Here is a 19,163-nt window from a genome sequence, read left to right on the forward strand (position 1 = left end):
TATGACATCATTAAAATCATGTGGTTTTATAGAGATACTTCAATAAAACATGGCTGCCTCCATCTATTGCTTTATGACATCATTAAAATCATGAAGCTTTATAGACTCACTCAAAAGATGACATCCTCCGTATGTCCTAAGAGCCTTCCAGTAAATCCACAAATGACATCAACAAATACATTCTCATACTGAATGACTGGTAGAGATTGATATCAATCTGAGTATTTCAGAGTTAATGAGCAAAACCCACAGTTGATGATCTAACAAATCATTCCGATAGTTTTTCGAAAGATTCGACCCGTCATCGTGGAAACTAAAATGACATTTTTGTATCTCTGACGAGATGGAGTCTAATAAGAACTTCGAAACTGTTCAGGCGATAAACGTTCTAATCATCAACTGCAGGTTTTTACTTATTAACATACTCATACTTCTAGGGGAATTAGACGAGACGAAGAATTACCGGATGAAATTGCTTTAGAAAAAAGAACCCGCAAACTGAAAACAGTCTAAGAACCCTTTTCACGTGAAAATAAGTGTTAATAGAGTTTTACCCGAAGGCGGTAGATAGAGAACGTCTTCGGAGAATGAGAGCGAATTTCAGGTCTCCACGACGCCGAGATCGATCACTGTTGACGACGATAGAGAGAAAAGGTCAAACGTTGCCGCAACGATAATTGTTTAATGCATTTCGCATCAAGCGAAATTTAACGCAGCATTAAATTGCCACAGCAGCGGCGCGTGATGCCTCATTGGAGTATCCGACATAAAATATTTACGACCAACTTGAACATGTTGACACGTAACGGTACGGTACAAACCCCTGACAGTTGGGAGCCCTCTAGAAGACCCTGAGAACATGCTGACAGTTGGGAGCCCCCTAGAAGACCCCGAGAACATGCTGACAGTTGGGAGCCCTCTAGAAGACCCTGAGAACATGCTGACAGTTGGGAGCCCTCTAGAAGACCCTGAGAACATGCTGACAGTTGGGAGCCCCCTAGAAGACCCCGAGAACATGCTGACAGTTGGGAGCCCTCTATGAAGGATGAAGGCCCATCCTGCCCTCTATCTCTCTCCTCGCTCCCTTTCTCTCTACTCTCTCTCCTCTCACCATTTCCCTCTACTCTCTCTCTCCCTTTCTCTCTGTCAACATCACTCTCTATTATCTCTCTCCCTTTCCCTCTGCTCTCTCTCCTCTCCATATCTCTCTCCTCTCAGCATTTCTCTCTCCTTTCTCACTCCCTTTCTCTCTATACCATCTCCATTTCTCTATTCTCTCCATTTTTTCTCTCTCCCTATCTCTCTCCTCTCCCTACCACTCTCTCCTCTCATTGTCTCACCAGAGTTGATTGAATGATTCTGCCGGTTTTGATCAGATATTTTTCCTACCGCGTCAGATTACGTCGACAGTCCTTTAAAACGTTCATTCGTAACCGACTTTGTTTGTTGTAACGGTATCGCCATCGACGATACGAGGTAATCTAAGATACGGCTTGATTCAACCTGTGACATTTTGCTGAATTACCGAACTGCGTGAAATAATGAACTAACATCGTCATCGGTTACGAGGAAGCCAAACACAACGAAAGAAATAGGCTCGGTCTTTTAAACTCGATGTATTTTATATTGTTGAAATCCGAACCTGGCGGTGCAAAAATAGAATATTATCGACTGGTGCTGTTTTAGAAAAACATACCACGCTCGCTCCCTTCGACCCATCCTTACTGAGGCTTTAACTGACATATATCACCTACTTATCATCTAAAAGTACCTGCCAAGAACATTCTTAAATTGCGATTAGTTACTGATGATGGCCTTCTCATTCTCTCAATGATTCAGTAAAATTATGACAAGTTACTAATGACCACTTTCCTCTTCTTAAGCATATCAACAATTCAGTAAATTTAGTATTAGTTACTAATGACAACCTTCTTCTTAATCATTTAAATGATTCAGTAAAATTATTATTATTCAGTAAAAATGATTATTTACTATAATGCAACTTTTTCATTCTCAATAACTTCCATGACATGGTGACCTCCCACCTTATAAATCTTTTTACAAATCATCTTGATGGGAACAATAATTTTTAAGACGTCACAAAGAAATTGTTTCTAATACTACGATTATCAACTAATAATAACGTTATTCCTATTCTCAATTATGACCGGTAATATTCAAAATGATCGAACTATGACATTTCGCAGCCTGTGTTTGCACAAATTTGACGGCGATGTCATCAATTTCAGCGCCTGATGGTATTTGCATGTAATATCAGCGACATTGAGTGGTTCTAATAAAGAATGTCAAGATATCATCATTATCCTCAATATATCAATCGATAACTGGCCCTTACTGGCTTTGCTAACTTATTTTCACCCTAAGCTAGTACACGCATTATAGTAATGTGCTTTGTCCAACTCGGCTTAATTTCCATGCTCTCTAAAGACGATAATTGAATGTTTAGCAACTGCCTTTGTTGGCAACTTAGTACCTAAATACAGGTAAACATCAAAAGTAATGATAAGTCATGATCAAATAATTATCCTTCGTTGCGTTCATTAGCGTATAGTGCACAGGTTCAAACATAATTTCGAACTTTATAAATGTATATTCCCCGCATACATTAGATCACTACTGATGATTTCAAAAAATATAAAATTACTAACATTCAATCCTCAATAATTTCAACGATTCAGTAAAATTATGATTAGTTACTAATAACAACCTTCTCCTCAATAATTTCAAAAATGAAGTAAAATTATGATTTGTTACATAATGAAAACCTTTTCAATAAATTCAAAAATCAAGTAAAATTATGATTACTTACTGATGATGACCTTCTCAATAATTTCAAAAAATTAAGTAAAATTATGACTTGTTACATAATGACCACCTTCTCGATAAATTCAATGATTTAAGTATGTTTATGTCTGAAAAGGATCAACTGGCATTAATTTTATATTTGCACACATCAAATAACACAAATTGCACACATTTCTTACTTTACCTCAGAAATTCCAAGTTACATAAAAACTTTCAAGCCATTCATATTCACAAACAAAAATCCACATATTCCTAGTCTGCATAGTTTTTACGTTAAACCATATAGTTTATAACATCTAAGAGATATATCTATATCTGCATTGGTTCGTTCCATAATTATAACTTTAATTTTCCTTTACTTACGACGCATATCTATTTCTGAGAATCGCAAAAATCGAAAAACGTGACTGCGCGTCTTTATGGTCGGAGATACAGGTGAATACACTCCCTCCGTCTCTCGCTGTGACGATGGACAACTTCAAATTCCTATTAATTAAAACACGACAATTTCATCGCTACGACGACGGCACATAATTCAGATTATTATAACGACGATCTCGCAGTCAGCCACAGTAACGCGAGCGCGCAGAGATGTATCGTCGAGCTCTTGAGGATAGCGAATATGGAACCTTACTCCACTGTACGTAACTACACTAGTATATTATTAATACCGATATACCAGATAAAACGATATTGTCATCATTGCCGTAGACGTCATTGTTGCGCGGTTGTCGTGTGGATGCCAAGATGCACCAGTTTTCAATGGTATCACAATGGCATCATTAATTAACCCTCTAATTTATCAATGTTAAAATACTAGTTTTTGAGTCGTTTATGACAGAGCTAGGGTTTTCTTGAGTGAATTCATGGTCTAAAAGTAAAATGTGTTGATAAAAATTTCTAATATCTATTGCTTTCATTTGAAAATATCTCTACTGATGCAGTGAACATTTCATGTGAAATGTGGACAATCAGTTTTTTAAAGTGCACTGATAAAATGTCCAATATCTTGTGTCTGCAGTTCATTCTTTCAATTTGAAATGTTGCAAGTGAAGTAGCAGTATACTAACACCAAGTGAAGTGTGGATGATGAGTTTTTGAAAGTGAGCTGTTAAAATGTTTCAGATGTCTCAGATGAAGTTCTGAACACATGTGAAATGTGGACGATCAGTTTTTGAAAGTGCACCGATAAAATGTCCAATATCTTGTGTCTGCAGTTCATTCTTTCAATTTGAAATGTTGCAAGTGAAGTAGCGGTATACTAACACCAAGTGAAGTGTGGACGATTAGTTTTCGAAAGTGAGCTGTTAAAATGTTAAAATGTCTAATGTTAATTTTCAATCACTAATGTCTCAGATGAAGTACTAAACATTGTGAAGTGTGGAAGATCAGTTTTTGAAAGTGAGCTGATAAAATATTAAAATGTCTAATGTTAATTTTCAATTACTATGTCTCAGATGAAGCACTGAAAGTGAGCTGATAAAACGTTAAAATGTCTAATGTTAATTTTCAATTACTAATGTCTCAGATGAAGCACTGAAAGTGAGCTGATAAAATGTGAAAATGACTAATGTTAATTTTCAATTACTAATGTCTCAGATGAAGTCCAGAACACATGTGAAATGTGGATGAAAAATTGTTAGAATGGAGATAAAGTATCAAGTAGTTGAATGAAACCAGACCGATGTCTGGTACGAAACAAAAAGAGCTCAAATTATGAGACAAGGTGCAGTAAATCCATATTGTATCTACCGATTACTGAACTGTTCACCGTTGATTGGAAATAGATGGAATTTGACGGATATCGACGTAAATAACATATTCACTAGTCTCCGCCTGAATGTCGTTGTCATCGGCGATGAAACAGATATGATTGAAGACAATATAATAGACGTAGAATTGATAAAAGATCAGTTATCAACCGAAAAGCGTAAACCTCACCCTCCTCTTCGTAAAATGATCTTATAGTACTGAAAGGGTTTGAATCCGAGTCATAATTTAAATCTAAAAGTGCAGCAAATCGTCATAGTGGTCTTAAGTTTAGTTTTAGATTGGCTTTTACAAAAAATGTCTCAGATGTTTGTACATCCAAAATTGTCTTAGATTGGTCTCATGTTGAATAGCCAGCACACTCAAGACGTGGAGAACAAGTCTAAAATCCAGTATATACAGAATTTTAAGATTAAATTGTCTAAAATAACTGGACTTATGCTGTTACATCCAAAATTGTCTTTGATTGGTCTTGTTACATCCACAATCATCTCGGGTCTTAAGTCATCTAACTGGTCAAGAAGTTGCAATAATATCCAAAATTGTCTTAAGTTGTCAAATTTAGTGAGGGCAACACTTCAAGAATTTGACTAAGGGATTTATTCGACTGCTCCATCAAATAATGTCAGATTAGATCGAGGCAATGTCACAAATATTTCCCTAATATTTGAAGACAATATTTAATTCTGCTCAAAGAATGAACAAGAAATGGAAGTTGAAATGTATGGATATATTTCAACTTAGTGCTTGTGGAAAGCATCTCAGTTTCAGCACCTGCGAATGCACTGAATCAACTGGTGATAGAATCGACCTAATCAAATCACTCGGCAACAGCAACAATCGATTTCTCCCGTGAATATTTCTAGAATATATAAATACGACGTATCAGCTCGATCGGTTGGCAATGTTTATTGGTTTTTGTCGTCGTCGTCGTTGTTCTCCATCTGTACCTCCAATGCTCTGATCAAAATAAAGCTCAGGGCTGTCTTTCTAAATATAGGCTACCACACACAGAATAAGAACAAAAGTATTGGAATAAGGAGAGGAGAGAGGAGTGTGGGCGCGATATTGTTATAAATGCGGCATTCGGATCAAAACATCAAAATTATGTATTCATCTATTTTCATGTCTTGCACTATAGGTAGTAGAGATATACCAATTGAATCATTGAAGTGTTCATTTTAAAATCAAGATTTTCTTCCATCTATCTTTCCCTACAATTTCTTTTCTGTGTGAAATGAACTTGATACTTTACTTATGGTTACAATAAAAATACAATGGCCTATAGTCAGAATAAGTTATTCAATAAACATGAGGGGAAGTTCATCATTAAAAGTGGCACTACTATTGCCCTGGAGACTAAGGCATGGCAAACATGCAGTTCACTTTCTATCAACAATTCGTTTAGTGTGAAATAAACTTGATATTGAATTTGAGGTATTGATAAAAACAATGGGCAAGTGAAAAAGTTATTCAATAAACAGGAGGGGAACTCATAAGAGAGTGAGTACTAGTGGCACTAGCTCTATCCCTATATTTGGGCACACTACTATTACTATTCTATTCATACATACATGCGCGCAAGGCTGTAGCGCCTGTCTCTACTCATTCAATGGAGTGAACAGTGGTCAGTTTAGCGCAGGGGAAGTGAACCTCGTTCAACGTAGGTTCCACCTTGTAAACACTATAGAAGAGCGCATACCGAGAATAATCATGGAATTGTCATTGATTGACATTGGATTGATAGCTACTAAAAATCAATAACACTTCACTACTATCATAACCAGATAACACACTGGTGCATCAATACCTGCACACATTGACATGCCTTGATATTGACCCAAAAAATCAAATGTCTTCTTAGTAGAGATCATGTTAACAATACTTACTGCCGAGGCTTCTAATATTGCTTTAATTGAGTGCCTTATGAAATCCGCGAAAAAGAACTATCTATGGAACCCGCCATTTCATTCACATCACTGGGGATTCCCTGGCATAATTGGGATACGGGAGGAACCATTATTGTAAAAAGGGGGTTGGAGGCAGCACTTGATGGTGTGACGATGGGAAGCCAGCAAACTGGTGGTTAAACACGGAAGCCGTTTAACTGATCGGATGCTATGTACTTAAGTGAAGCCGACTTGTTTAATTCAATATTCCAGTAATATTAAATCAATGTCCAATTTTTTTCATGCCAGAATGATTCTCCATCCACGAAGATTTTTTAATACAAAAGCACCAGAAGAAAACGCGGCAGTCCAAGATATCAAAAGCAGTCACCAATCTCTTGACAAAAAGTAGCAAAGACACAAAATTCAAGAACCCTAGCACTTACAGTAACTTGGTCTTCTGATGAACGATCACAAGAATCCAGTCAGAACCGTGCCAGTGTCCACCTCCCCTAGATATTTTGGAATAGTGCCCTTTTTGCAAATATTACTGTTTTTATCCAGTAGAACATCTCTTTATGGCATTCTCTGTCCCCAAAATTCAAACGCTAGGCACGGCACGGCACGGCACTGCACTACAGTCCAGGATACATTTAACCCAGAGAGGTACCGGTACAATGGGGGTTGCAAGTAGATTTCGAACCATCCCAAAATCAGCAGCATCAACAGCAGAGACCTGCAGGTGTAGTGGGAAGTGAAGGCCAGTATGGAGAAGTAAATAAACGAACAGAACCCGCCGCAAACTAAAGGAACACGTTGAGTCTCTTCGATTTAAACAAATTTTCATAATTTATTCATATATGTATATTCATAACACAGTTAATTGTTTTTCAATAAATTTTTTTGCACATTACGCAGCAGATGTACACAGGTATTATGAGAGCTCAGCCATCCTTAATAACATCCATACCAACTAACAGAATTAATACCCCAATTTGTTGTACAAGTCATTTGAAAGCTAATAAACTAATTTCTCAACTGAGTAAATCTTTTCTATTACGGGGCTTGTATCAAGCCAACTTATTGATTATCGTTTATACACTTATCGTAATTTTTCTTATTTTACTATATTTTTTTTCATCACTATAAACAATTGAATGATTGTTCATTTGACCCAAAAACCTTTTACAAGACAATCGTCCATTTACTACAACATGACATTGAACTCTTTGATTCTTAAAGCCATCAAGTGTTTAAACTAATGCAGCCGTCAATCTGCTGTCTGTACCCAACCACCTCAGACGATCATCACTCTTTGAATGACAAAGTCTGGACTAACAGATTTCACAAATGGTGAATGTCTGTCTAAAATTGATGGTTCAGACATTGCACCGTTATTCATTTGCAAAGAAAAAATGTCTGGGGTACTGCCACGGGGGATGGTGACACCTGGTTGGATATGGTTTTGGAAAATGGTGAATGTTGTCTGTCGAAAGTCTGGAAGGGGGGAGGTGTACAGACAGCTGGTTGATAGCTGTATGATAAATGGGTGATAGGTGAACGCTCGAATTAAAACTAAATTCTATTTTCAATGAAGCACCATTTCCAATGATAATAACCATAGAACGTTAAGTAATCTTAGAGCGAAATACAGTAAAAGTCCTGTTGGGGACCATGGAAAAACATGGCATTAAAACGAATTTGGCAGCTTTATAAAAGATGGTGTTTTCATTGAATTTGACTTAGATTGGGCAAATTTATTCCCTTAAAAATGATTAGTTTTATGAAAGCAGTGGCATTAAAAAGTATAGCGGTATAACAGACTTTGACTGTAACTTCTAAGTCTCTAAATCAATCATAGCTTAATATACAAGATGATTAGGCTAAGCCTGGTGTGAGTTTAATATGCAGCCAAACAAAAGACTAGTCTCTAGATCGGCACATTGATGATAGGCTACATTGCAATTACAATATTTGAAGAAAAGAATAATCGAATTGAGACAATTGTAAAGTCTTTGAATTAAAAAGAAAGCTTAGAATGAAACCTTATAACTCAGGACCCAGTTTCACGAAAAAGTTTAAGCCTAAAACGGTTAAGTTTGAATTGTTGTCCTCATTAAAAACATGAAGTAACCAATAGCAATTACACCAAAAATTTGAGTTAAACTTTTTGTGAAACTGGGCCCAGGCTACAATTTCATAAAATAACAAAAGCACATTTATAATAGACTGCTAGCACAATACATAGCGTAGGATATATAATGATAGTGTGTGTCGAGGCAGAGCTACCAACTTCAATTCGAGCTTGTTGTACATAAAATGCTGTATTATGCTCAGTTCCACCAGACAGGCGACAGATGTGCGTCGGACCCTCTCGCTTAAGACGAGTGTACACAGTAACGACAACGATACCCATCACGTTATGGGACTGCCTCTTTTGATAAAGCTGAAAAGTAGCGCAACTAACAGCTATTTTCGATACTTTTACTTTTCCTTGCGACTTCAAGTAAATCCGAAAACATGTTACAATGTATTCTTTTTCCTTGATTATTCTTCAATCATCAGGAAAATCTACATCGCTATTTTTGATATATCGGTTTAACTTCTCTTTTCGTATGAACGTCAGGAAGATTCGCTATTTTTTCGAAATATTGCTATTTCTAAGGTAGTGGATCATTTTTCCGGTACGATCTGTCGTCTTTAATTAAGTGGCACCAACGTTGTTAAATTAGGAAACTCTGATTTGACGCAATATATGCTGTAAATACTATGAAATTCTAAAAATTCAACATAGTGAAAATCAGAAAAAATATCACTACTTTTCAGCTGCACCAAAACATACGGTCCCATAACATGACTTATATGATAACATTCGCTGCCAACTTAGAGATCAGCCAACATTGCAACTACGAGATATCTCAAAGCGGATTCTTCACGTCCACTTACATTTTCAGATGGAACAATTCCCAATCGTCTAGTACATGGCTCATCGGCGTTTCGTGAGCAATGGAGCAATCTTTTTCCCCATAGCGACAATGAGATATCTGAAAGCTAATTTTTCATGTTCGTATTTTGTCTATTTTTGCACTGTGGCATTCGGAATGACATGTACTGGCAGTGTAAACTCATCTTTATTGCTCATTGGGAAATTATGAACGATAGTCGACTATGTTATTACTTCTTCTGCTATTTACAAGAAAGCAGAGAAGACTGAGGTAGCAACCTGCTAAATTGCCAGATCGGCAAAAATACCTAAGACTAGTACATTCAATAATTCTTTAATCTATAGTTACATATTGTACTAAACATAAACATCAACCGCAACTGGTGTTTTTGCCCGAACATAAAATAACAACAAGGATCCAGTTCCACAGTCATGAGTTAGAGTTAACACTGAGTTAAAATTAGTGTATTTTCAATGAGTTAACTCTGAGTCAAATCTTAACTCACAACTGTGGAACTAGGTCCCGATGTTTTTGGAATTTCAAAAATCTACAACCACATTCTTCCTATTATCACAAACAATTATCCGTAGATTGTCCAAGATTCATTTCTCTTATTCCGATCTCAATTAACATTTAGCGACTCATTCATCCAAACAAGAAGTGATAATCTATCCTCTATACATCTTCGCATCCCCGAAGGGCGAAGTGGGCATTTCCAACATTTCACCTGAAGACAAACCTCCGAGGAAAGTGGTTCACCGTCCGAACACACAGAAAGTTTGGTTTCTTCAGTTGTGAATTTTTGTACCTTTAAAAATCTTTCCTTTTCTAGAACGGTGAAGAGGAAGTATCCCTCGAACATCCAGGAAAAGTGAGCTGATTCACATCCAACCAACGAGCAAAGTTCAGTTTTTTTTCAATATTTCAAATTTTTCACCTATTCCTCGTAGACTTCGGACGACACCTCCACAAACTCGCTCGACTCCTCAGCGGGAGTCATCGCCATCGACGACGCCGATGAACACGACGAAAAGTCTGTTGTTTCTTCCGGCGATGGAACGACGACCGGCGCGTCGATATCATCATCATCATCATCGTCGTCGTTGTCGTCGTCATGGGTACTACCAGACGGCGATTGTTGTTGACTAGAAACTTCGATGCTACGTTTAGTCAACGACCGATCGTAGACCCAATGTTCGCCGACTTCATGGAAGTATTTCGTTTCGATCGACGCGCCGCTTTCTTTACGATCTTTCGCCTCCTCTCGTTGGCGTTGTTCGAGTTTGTGTTTGGCTTCGGTCGCGTCTTCGATGCGGCCTTTTTTCAGATTGTACGTGACGTCGCGCCACAATCGTCGCGATTCGAACTCGCCCTGCTGGTCGAGCGGTTGTACGCGCTTTTTATGAATCGCCATCGCGGTCGTGTCGACAAACTTTTCGTTTTTCCCTGCAAGATATTAAAGGCGTAGAAATTTGTAGGTAGTTTTACAAATGATGCCAACCCGGCCAGACTACCTTGATAATCTAACATTGTAGTAATTTTCACCACAATTTGACACCTAAAATAGTAGTTTGATAAAAATGAACCATTCTGATTATGAGTATATTTTGATACTTATGCTCTTGGCCGGTATATATCGATGGTTGGCTGTACATACAAATATTTCCTGTCTAATCTTTGATCATCCATAACAGAAGATAAACACCCTCTCCTAAAATCTTCTCCTCTTTGAAATGAAATCATTCTAGCTTTCTCAGGTCTGTTTAGGTCTGTTTCTTACCTGATGTATATTTCGCCCACATAACGCCGTTCCATTCTCCTTCGATACGACAGAAACTCTTCCCGTCGTCGGGCGTGATGATATCCGCGGTAACGCGATGTTTCTTACCGCCGTAAAACGGTTTTGTCAAGAAGTCGATGTTCGCCGAGTAACCGGTTTTAGCGCACGTCACGGCAATACGTCCACCGAGTTCAACCCATGGCACCGTCAGTATAGACCTACAGAGACAGAGAGAGAGAGAATAAAATCAGTGAAGCACGTCAAGCATTACAGTTTCTTTTGATTGGAATGAGTAATTAATTCTTAGCACATTCATTGATAGTAAAGTAAGTAAGGGTCATTTGCACAGTCAAGATTTTAGGACCAGTTCTAAGACCATAGCAGATCTATTGCCAAACTAACATCATTGAAGACTATTCGTAAACTGATATCATTACAGGAGCAGATCTAGGAAATTTGGGAGACCTGAGTACAAAAGAAGAGACATTTTTCCAGATTAAGCAGCCATGTCAAAGGCTATTAGCAGGGTCCAACCCTTGGTGTAATCTAAGAAATACAAAATTGCCGTAAGGATTAATGTCAAATTTGCAGGTTTTAGACCACAACCTAAATCCTCCACTGGGCCCAGTCTTTAGTCAAGACTTAAGTCCAAAAGTGGTCTTAATCTTAAACTGTTAGATTGGCTATAGATCTAAGTTGGTCTGAGACTGGTCTTAAGTCAAAGTCATGACTATGGAACTACATTTGTAGCACCTACACTACTGCACAACTATAACCAGACACTGTTTCTAGATATCGAGATACATACCTGCCGTAAGCGCTGGGGAATGTAAGTATATACTCCTCGTCATGATCAAGCACCGATATAACGGCCTGTCCGATCATATGAACACCGATCGATAAACCGAGAAATTTAGATTTCGTCCAAATATAACCGTCCATCGAAATACGTTTATTATAATGTTCGACGTACATGGCTGATATCGGTGGATGGTGCGACACCTGTTCGGCTATAAACGCCAGACTATCCTTGCGCGCCCACGGAATCGGACCGTCGGTCGCCAACTCATCGTCGTTGTCGCGACTACCATTTTTTGAATTCGTATCGGCGGCATTTGTTGTCGGTATATCCCAGTAACATAGGAACGACTCGCCGAGAATTGGGTTGTACGGTTTTTTGGCAACTTCGCCGCGACGACTTGCGTGGAACGCTGACAGGTACCAACGCACGACTTGTACCATACGATCTTGCGGCGTTTTCTGGTCGGCTATGGCGACGAACAGATCGGGATGGGCGCAGAAATCTGCGTACATTTCTAACAGCGAACGTTTCTCGAGGATAAACGTCGGCAAAACGATCTTCGTTAAATCCATTCCTAGAAAATATGAAAACCACGAAAATGACAGATTAGATTATCAAGTGTTCTGTTCCACAATTCAGCCATTAGGCCTACTAGCTCAATGTTTTAATTATAGAGTCGAATTTAACTCAGAACTGTGGAACTGGATCAGGGGGTTACTGTGACTGTAAATGATGGCTTGAGAGAAGAATAAATAGTTTATTTTCATGAGGTGTGGTTCATTTGGAACAATAGCAAATTTGCTAGGTTAAAGAAGAGGATAAGAGTGACAGGTAGAGAGAGAGTAGATTGTGTGAGAGAGGTAATGTGGAAAGGATAGAGAAAAGGGAGGGAGTTGGTGAGAGAGTGGAGAGCATCAGAGTCAAGTTAAGTGGGTACAAAGTGTAGAGAAGAGTTGCAAGGGAAAAAGATGAAATGGAAAGTTGGAGAATGAAATAGAAGGGAGTAGTGTGAAGAAAGATGATACGGTAGGAAAGGTATCGGAGTGTGCTGAAGGAAGGAAGGAATCTGGGGAGAGTTAGAGGACAGAAAGGTTGAGACAGCAATGCTGTAGAAAAAGATGGTATTATGAACTCTTGAGTAAAGCGATAGTGTACAACAAAAGAAGGGAGGAGAGTGAGGAAATAAGATGAAGGGAACAGAAGGCCAGCAGGCTGCTCGTTTCACTCTGCGGAGTACTCTAAACAGTGCCATCTAGCGGAATTCTCGCTGCCCCACCAAATTTTGTGGAGTAGCAGAGTAGCGTCTGAAAGAGTCACGTGACCTGTTCTAGTGTATTTCTTTGCTCCGCACAGTGTTCGGAGTACTCCGCAGAGTGAAACGAGCAGCCTGTAGAAGTCTGGTGAGAAAAAGTGGAAAAGGAGAGATAACAATGAGGCAGAAAGAGATGGTTATTTGATCTTAAAATAGGGATTGTCCCCATTATTTATCTATTTGGCTGGTAAATTTTGTTTGATTTTTCGATTGAGTGTCCCTTACAGACCCACCACACCTGCCGGGAGCGAAACAGGGGTGAGATGGTTATTAACCATATAGTGATACGTACCTATTCGAACTTGTGATAGTAGATGTGTGATAACGCTTCCATGTTGATCTAACGAACCGAGATCATCTTCTTCATTACAGTCGTACAACTCATCGAATTGATCGTCTTCGGACGCGATCACTTTCGGCGGAATTCTCTCCACGGGTGCGTCATCTTCGTCAGCAGAATCGTCGAGCGTTTTAGGAATTTTACCGGTTTTACCTGGAATTAAGGAGCGATTAGAGAATTGAAAGATGTTGTCCATAAGAAAATGTGAAAGGAACGATGGAGAGACTGCCTCTAACTTCTTGGAGCAGTAAATAGGATAACAATGGTCTCAAGAAAGCTTAAATCTCTATTAGAAGAACTCAGCAGATCTGGGAGCATTTCCAACATCCATGCTTGAGTGCATAAAATTTAAAATCGTGTTTGTAAGAATAGATGTAGTCTCAACAGGAATAGGACCTAGGTGAACTAAGCTTAGTCATGTCTCAACTGCAGTGAAATCATCAAAGCGATCTTGCCTGATATCTCCTTGAAAAGCAGGCCAATTAATTATAGCTTAGTGTAACTAGTTTTGGGGGAGAAATTGTCTACCAATTATCAAGAGATAACCAATAATCTATATGCTTGGTATTTCTAGAAATTGTGTTATCCCTTACGCATAGTTTCTTCTTCTAGAAATTCTTCCACAAAGAAATCAAATACCGGTACTAAACTGTTAGAATAACGTTTGAACGTTGGTCGCGAGATCAAAAATCAAATTCGATAATCAAACAGTAATCAACAACAGACATCAAAGTTCTCTGTCACGTCGTTTCAAAGATAACATTTATAGAACTGGTAATCAGCACCGCAGATGTATAACTATCCCTGATTGAAATATAAAAGCAATCATAAAATACTTAGCAATTCGATTTTTATATCTCTAAGCTGTCTCAATGCACAATTTGTTATTCTGATTTTCTTATGTTAAGAACAAACGTACATAAGATAAATACATTTCGAAATAAAATGTTCTCCAACCCTGGGGATTGCCTAGATGGAAACCGAGACCATGAAATCATATATGGATGTTTTGGGAGGAACACCCATTATTCTAGCCGTTCTACATCACCGCATCCAGCAGCTGGGGGATTTATGAGGTTGTTAGTGTATCCATATTAAGGAAGTATCGATTTGATGATGTCATGGGGGGATTTATGAGGTTTCAGTGACTCTAACAGTGACGTATAAGCCCGTGAGGGCTGGGTATTAAAAAAAAATTGTTAACAAAAAAAAAGGAATGTTATTATACACATGTCACTCTAATAAAGATACCATATCAATGTATCGATTTGATGATGTCATAGGGGGATTTATGAAGGGATTAAGAGGCAGCCATGTTTAGTAGGACACCCATACGTACCGGTCGGACTAAGTTTAGGCGTCAATTTCGACGAAGAGCCCTCTTCAGCGTCGAAAAAATCATCTTCATCGCTACTGCTATACGAAACATCCGGGAATGTAGATGGCGCCACTACCGGTCGCGTGACTACTCCGTTTTGAGCGGCTTTCACCTCGGTCGTCGTCGCCGCGACGATAGCGTTATCGGGAACCGATTTCATTGACGCGGTAACCGTCGCTGTGGTTGCCGATAGTAACTCGGGGTTATTGTTGGCGTTGTTGTTGATAAGCGATTGAAATGACGGACCGTCGAGTAACGGGCTAATCGTGTTCTGTTTCGCGATCTGTAAATGAACGATTGTTTGTTTGATCGATTCGACCATCGCTTCGGCCGTCGTTTTAACGTTCGAGAGTTTCTCGCGCGTTGCCGGGTCCGTCGTCACGTACTCCATACGATCTTCTAAACCGCGGATCTGTTCGATCAACAATTGCAGGTACGCGTCGGCCTCCGAGAGTTTCCGATCAAAACTCGCCATCGACGACACGGCGGTGCGGGCGTCGTCGCGTCGAGCGGACGAATGACGCACGATCGCGTCCTCGAGACCGTTCACCCATTTCTCGCGTTCGTCGCCGTCGCGCGCTTGAAAATGGAACGTTTTCTGATCGACGGTGATCGTGAACGTGCTATCGTCTTCGTCGTCGATGCCGATAATCGCTCCTTTCAAACGGACGCAACCTCGTCGCGAACCGCGCATCATTTTCTCTTTACTCGTATAGTATGATAAAAGTCCGGCGTTCTCGTCCAACACGAACCACCGATATTGCCAGCCTTTCATAACGTTCGTCCATTTACTCAACGGTCCTTCGATCGTCGTCATGGTGACGCAATGAGTGGTGGGCGGTTATACTTTCGATTGTCGAAAATTCGGGTGCCTGCTACCGGTACCTGGAAGAAAAGAAAAATTAATTCGTTGAAAATTAGTTTTCAGTTACTTATGAGGGTTAAAAGAAAAATTTGATTATAGGCGCTAAATAGTTATATTGCATTTGTAGGTTTAGGAATCTAGGTTAGAAAAAAATAATAATTGATTGATAGTTACCTATTCATTGGTAGGACATTAGGATGACATTAAGATGACATTTGGGTCAATTTGTCTATTTGTAAGCAGTTATTGTCTATACCAGTTTAGGAATGAGAGGGTTAAAGAAAAAAACTTTGTTTAATTTATAAGCCTATGCTGAAAGATTACTAGTTGTGCCTAATGCCTTGGTTTAGGAACTTAAAAGGTTAATAACAAGAGGTAACTTATTTGCTAATAATAAGTAGTTAGGCCTATTGTTTATTACGTTTAGGAACTTAGAGGTTTAAAGACAAAAACAAAGTCGACACACGTAATTATTGTCTAGGTTTAGAAAATAAAGAGGGTTAACTTAGCCCGATATACAGAGTGACAGAAAATTCAACCAAAAAAATTATTTCCAAATGTTGAAGCTATTAAATAAAATCGGGCCAATCTTTATATTCTTATAATAATAGCGTAGTTTTGAACAGGTTGAAGGCTATAGGCAAATGGTAAAGCTATGTAGACCTATTGCTAATGACATTGTAAAGGAGATGATCTTCTTGCCTTTACCCTCTCTTAGACCTCATTCATAAAATAATTCAAGCAAAATGTACAGGATGCCATCAAGGTTTATGATAAATAACACTATGAATCACTAGATTATGTAATACCAATTAAATATTGGGCACCAAATATTGGCATTATAGGCTAAGCCTGCATTAGGCCTCCTACTTGTCCCAAACATCTTTACTCAACTAAAGATTCCATTAGAAATCCAGGTCTACAGCATGAAAACATTTCCAATGTACCATGGCATTGCCATTGGCATTTGGGGCATAGACCTAGGAGAGGCTTTGCCTGTGAAGGCTAACTCTCTCTTGACTTCTGACTAATTAGAGACTTGGTCTCCATTCTCAAAATATCAACAATTAGGCCTAGGCCACTGGTAGGCCATTATTATATTTCTTTACCCCAGTATTTTCAATATGTTTAGATTATTTAGACATCGTTTGAATTGTTGGTGTGAATATGGGTGGGTGAGAAACGATGTTTATGGTAGGCTATGGCCTTATTTTTATGTTGATCATTTTGATGGGAGTGATCTCCAACCAGTTATTCTGCCGTTCCTTGTTCGTTCTAGACATACCAGTGGCCCTTCAACTATTCACAAATGAAGAGTATTTTAAAGGATTTTTTGCCAGTCGTCAAACGGGCGTACTTACTTCAAAATTCAGACTTTAATCGATCAATAATCGGCTCTTAACTGATAACTACGACCACCCGTTACGCTTTACGTCATCGAGTTCTGTGCTGTTTTTTTTTCTCTACTGGATAGACGGCAGCACTGTACTGTCGACAGTGTCATGGTCAAATATGACCTAGGAAAAAATGCATTCTATTGGAGGAATACAGCAGTAAGTAAATGATGGCTGTTAGCCAACAGCCGAAACGTTGTGGTTTCGTAATAATAAATTTCATAGTATAATTTCAAATTCGAAGTGTGGGATTTCTTCATTTATCTACAGTTTACACGGATTATAGTGTTTATTCGACAACTAACAGCAGTGAGTGCTTTATCACTTCACGTACGTCTCAGCTACGAGCAATTGAGATAATTGCTCGTTGCCTAAAGGCATACCAAATGCCAACTTATTCATTACCAATGATCAAGTTTTTGCAAGAAGCAAAGTCTGGTCGAATCTAGTCACCCACTCCTTTCTCAAGTTCAAAACACTTTCGGCTTGGACGCGGCTTTACGTTAACAAAAACGAACCAGTCGATAATGAATTAGATATTTTGCTAGAAATAAGTGATTAAATCAATCGATAATAATAAAAACTAATTTGTTTATACCGCTACTAGTAATTATCGCACCTTACATGAAACCACATGATTATAAAAATGTCATTGCAAAACAAGAACATAAAACACTGAAGCTGAGACGTTATTCAATTAATGGTAAAAAAGCTTTCCTAACCCTAACCCTTTCCTCTAAAAGGCGCAGAGACAATAGTGTATCTTATAAACACTGACTCAGGAGCAGCTAGTGCATCTTATAAACACTGACTCAGGAGCAGCTAGTGCATCTTATAAACACTGACTGAGGAGCAGCTTGTGCATCTTATGAACACTTGAGGAGCAACTAGTGCATCTTATAAACACTGACTCAGGAGCAGCTAGTGCATCTTATAAACACTGACTCAGGAGCAGCTAGTGCATCTTATAAACACTGACTGAGGAGCAGCTAGTGTATCTTATAAACACTGACTCAGGAGCAGCTAGTGCATCTTAGAAATACTGACTGAGGAGCAGCTAGTGCATCTTATAAACACTGACTCAGGAGCAGCTAGTGCATCTTAGAAACACTTGAGGAGCAACAGAGACAATAGTGGACTTCAAAGTATAGTAAAGTAATGATTTATTTTTTTAATTAATTTACACTTGTACAAACTGGTCTAGTCAGAAATGTACTTCACGAAATTTACCAGATTACAGTCTACTTGTTAGTAGTGGTAGAACGTTAAGTTAGGTTGGTGACGCTGTTTAAATGATCGCATCCACAGCCTAGTTTCGACTCAGGTCGGTTGAGTTGCGCTTTAACGCGACATATAATGTCAACATGATATTGGGAACTTTGGATAATATTGGGAAGTTCGGATAATTTTTGATACTTAATTGAGCATAGGTTTGAATGATTTGTGATAACAATGACATATAAACCTGGATGAATTGGTCTTTTAGTCTACTATCAACCAATGTTAGAAATAGTGGTTCATTTTATTTTCCTTAGTGTGAAATAATGTGCTTAGCCTGAACCTTAAGTAGTCAGGATTTTAAAGAGTTGTATGTGCGAAAATATGTCGACATAAAATTTTAGACTTTTAGACGCAATAAAAAAGTTCACATGAATTCACATGAAAGAGGTATAGCCAGGAAGAACTTGGTCTTAAGTGAAAGCTAAGAATACTTTGAACGTTTAATTAATGATATCACTGTTGATTATTCATTGATAGTATAATTATTTAATGTTGTCTATAGCTGGCCTGCAATTAGGTAAAATTATAGTTTGCTAATAGAAATAATGTAATAGAAGCAACTTGTTCAATGTTGTGGTTTT

General features: G+C 38.5%; 2 protein-coding genes across 3 annotated transcripts in view; both read right to left on the reverse strand.

Annotated features, from left to right (window-relative positions):
- The window catches only part of LOC141913953 (exopolyphosphatase PRUNE1-like), a 34,187-nt gene extending 27,593 nt beyond the window's left edge, over window positions 1-6,594 (reverse strand). Inside the window, exon 1 of one of the 2 annotated variants that reach the window (XM_074805183.1) lies at window positions 6,486-6,594. The gene's annotated coding sequence lies outside the window, so the exon portion shown is untranslated. Of the gene's footprint in view, window positions 1-6,170; window positions 6,281-6,485 lie in introns of those variants that run through there. The other variant, XM_074805184.1, reaches the window with a different exon arrangement.
- A 756-nt stretch (window positions 6,595-7,350) lies between these two features.
- LOC141913967 (oxysterol-binding protein-related protein 9-like) lies at window positions 7,351-17,342 on the reverse strand. The gene is made up of 6 exons (XM_074805199.1): window positions 17,269-17,342; window positions 15,004-15,927; window positions 13,617-13,817; window positions 12,019-12,586; window positions 11,211-11,428; window positions 7,351-10,876 (listed from the first exon to the last, which is right to left on the reverse strand). Exons 2-6 carry the CDS (start codon window positions 15,857-15,859, stop codon window positions 10,368-10,370), a joined length of 2,352 nt encoding a protein of 783 aa, XP_074661300.1. The 5' UTR covers window positions 15,860-15,927; window positions 17,269-17,342; the 3' UTR covers window positions 7,351-10,367.
- Window positions 17,343-19,163: the final 1,821 nt, after the last annotated feature.

This window comes from Tubulanus polymorphus, chromosome 12 (assembly GCF_964204645.1).
Source record: "Tubulanus polymorphus chromosome 12, tnTubPoly1.2, whole genome shotgun sequence".
Classification (NCBI taxonomy): Eukaryota; Metazoa; Nemertea; class Palaeonemertea; order Tubulaniformes; family Tubulanidae; genus Tubulanus; species Tubulanus polymorphus.

Coding starts and splice junctions, on each gene's coding strand:
- LOC141913967 (XM_074805199.1), bottom strand. CDS start 15,859: ATGACGACGATCGAAGGACCGTTGAGTAAATGGACGAACGTTATGAAA. Junction 12,587..13,616: donor ACTATCACAAGTTCGAATAG/GTACGTATCACT, acceptor CATATTTTCTAG/GAATGGATTTAACGAAGATC. Junction 11,429..12,018: donor TTCCCCAGCGCTTACGGCAG/GTATGTATCTCG, acceptor CTGTCTCTGTAG/GTCTATACTGACGGTGCCAT.